Genomic DNA, 852 nt, shown 5'->3' with positions numbered 1-852 from the left:
GATTTCTTTTATAATAATTTAAAATAAAAATTATTTAAATATAAAAAGGCGGATCTCATACCGAACTAACTAAAATACATGGATTAATCTTTGGTGGATACTACCATGAAGATTTTATTATTGTCTTCATATGAAGATGTTTCTTTTTTATCATTAGATGATGAAATGTATGGTTTGATTTTGATGTGTTACAAAAATGTTATTTTTTTTAAAGTGTGACTAAACAAACAAAGTACACTTTTAACACAAGAATCTTCATAAAAAGATGTTTTTAGCATCTTCATTATTTGAGTAGTTGCCTTAATCTTTATTGGCAGGTAGTAGAAACTCTTTCTTATGGCCGAAAGGGGTTGGTATTTACGGAGTACGGTGGTTATTGGCGCAACGTGAGGAAGTTGTGCACCTTGCAACTTCTAAGTGCATCAAAGGTTGAGATGTTTGGTCCTTTGAGAAAGAAGGAGTTGGGAGTGTTGGTGAATACACTTAAGAAGGCTTCGGATTCATGTGAGGTTGTGGATCTTAGTCAGATGATTGGGGAGTTTGCTGAAAATATCACTTTTAACATGATATTGGGTCGTAGCAAGGATAATCGGTTTGACCTCAAGGGCCTCATTCATGAGATTATGTTCTTGGTTGGTGCCTTCAATCTTGCAGATTATGTGCCTATCTTAGGTTCATTTGATCTTCAGGTATGTCCCTGTTACCTCTTAATTAACTAAAAGAGTAGTGGTATGAACCATCAGAATTTATGGATGGTCCTCTAGCAATTTTTTTAATAAAATAATTATGAAATATAAATAAAATAATTTTAAGCAACTTTAATATGATTTTTTATTATTCACAAATATTTAT

The 852-nt window shown here is 31.9% G+C and overlaps 1 protein-coding gene across 1 annotated transcript in view; it reads left to right on the top strand.

Moving 5' to 3' along the window:
• The window catches only part of LOC107644328 (cytochrome P450 CYP736A12-like), a 3,470-nt gene that overhangs the window by 651 nt on the left and 1,967 nt on the right, over positions 1-852 (top strand). Inside the window, exon 2 of the mRNA XM_016348170.2 lies at positions 318-689. Within this exon, the coding sequence (XP_016203656.1) occupies positions 318-689 (372 nt within the window). The remainder of the gene's footprint in view (positions 1-317; positions 690-852) is intronic.

This window comes from Arachis ipaensis, chromosome B05 (assembly GCF_000816755.2).
Source record: "Arachis ipaensis cultivar K30076 chromosome B05, Araip1.1, whole genome shotgun sequence".
Lineage (NCBI taxonomy): Eukaryota > Viridiplantae > Streptophyta > Magnoliopsida > Fabales > Fabaceae > Arachis > Arachis ipaensis.
Note: the sequence above shows the minus strand (reverse complement) of the source record. Positions and strands in the feature narration are given on the sequence as shown.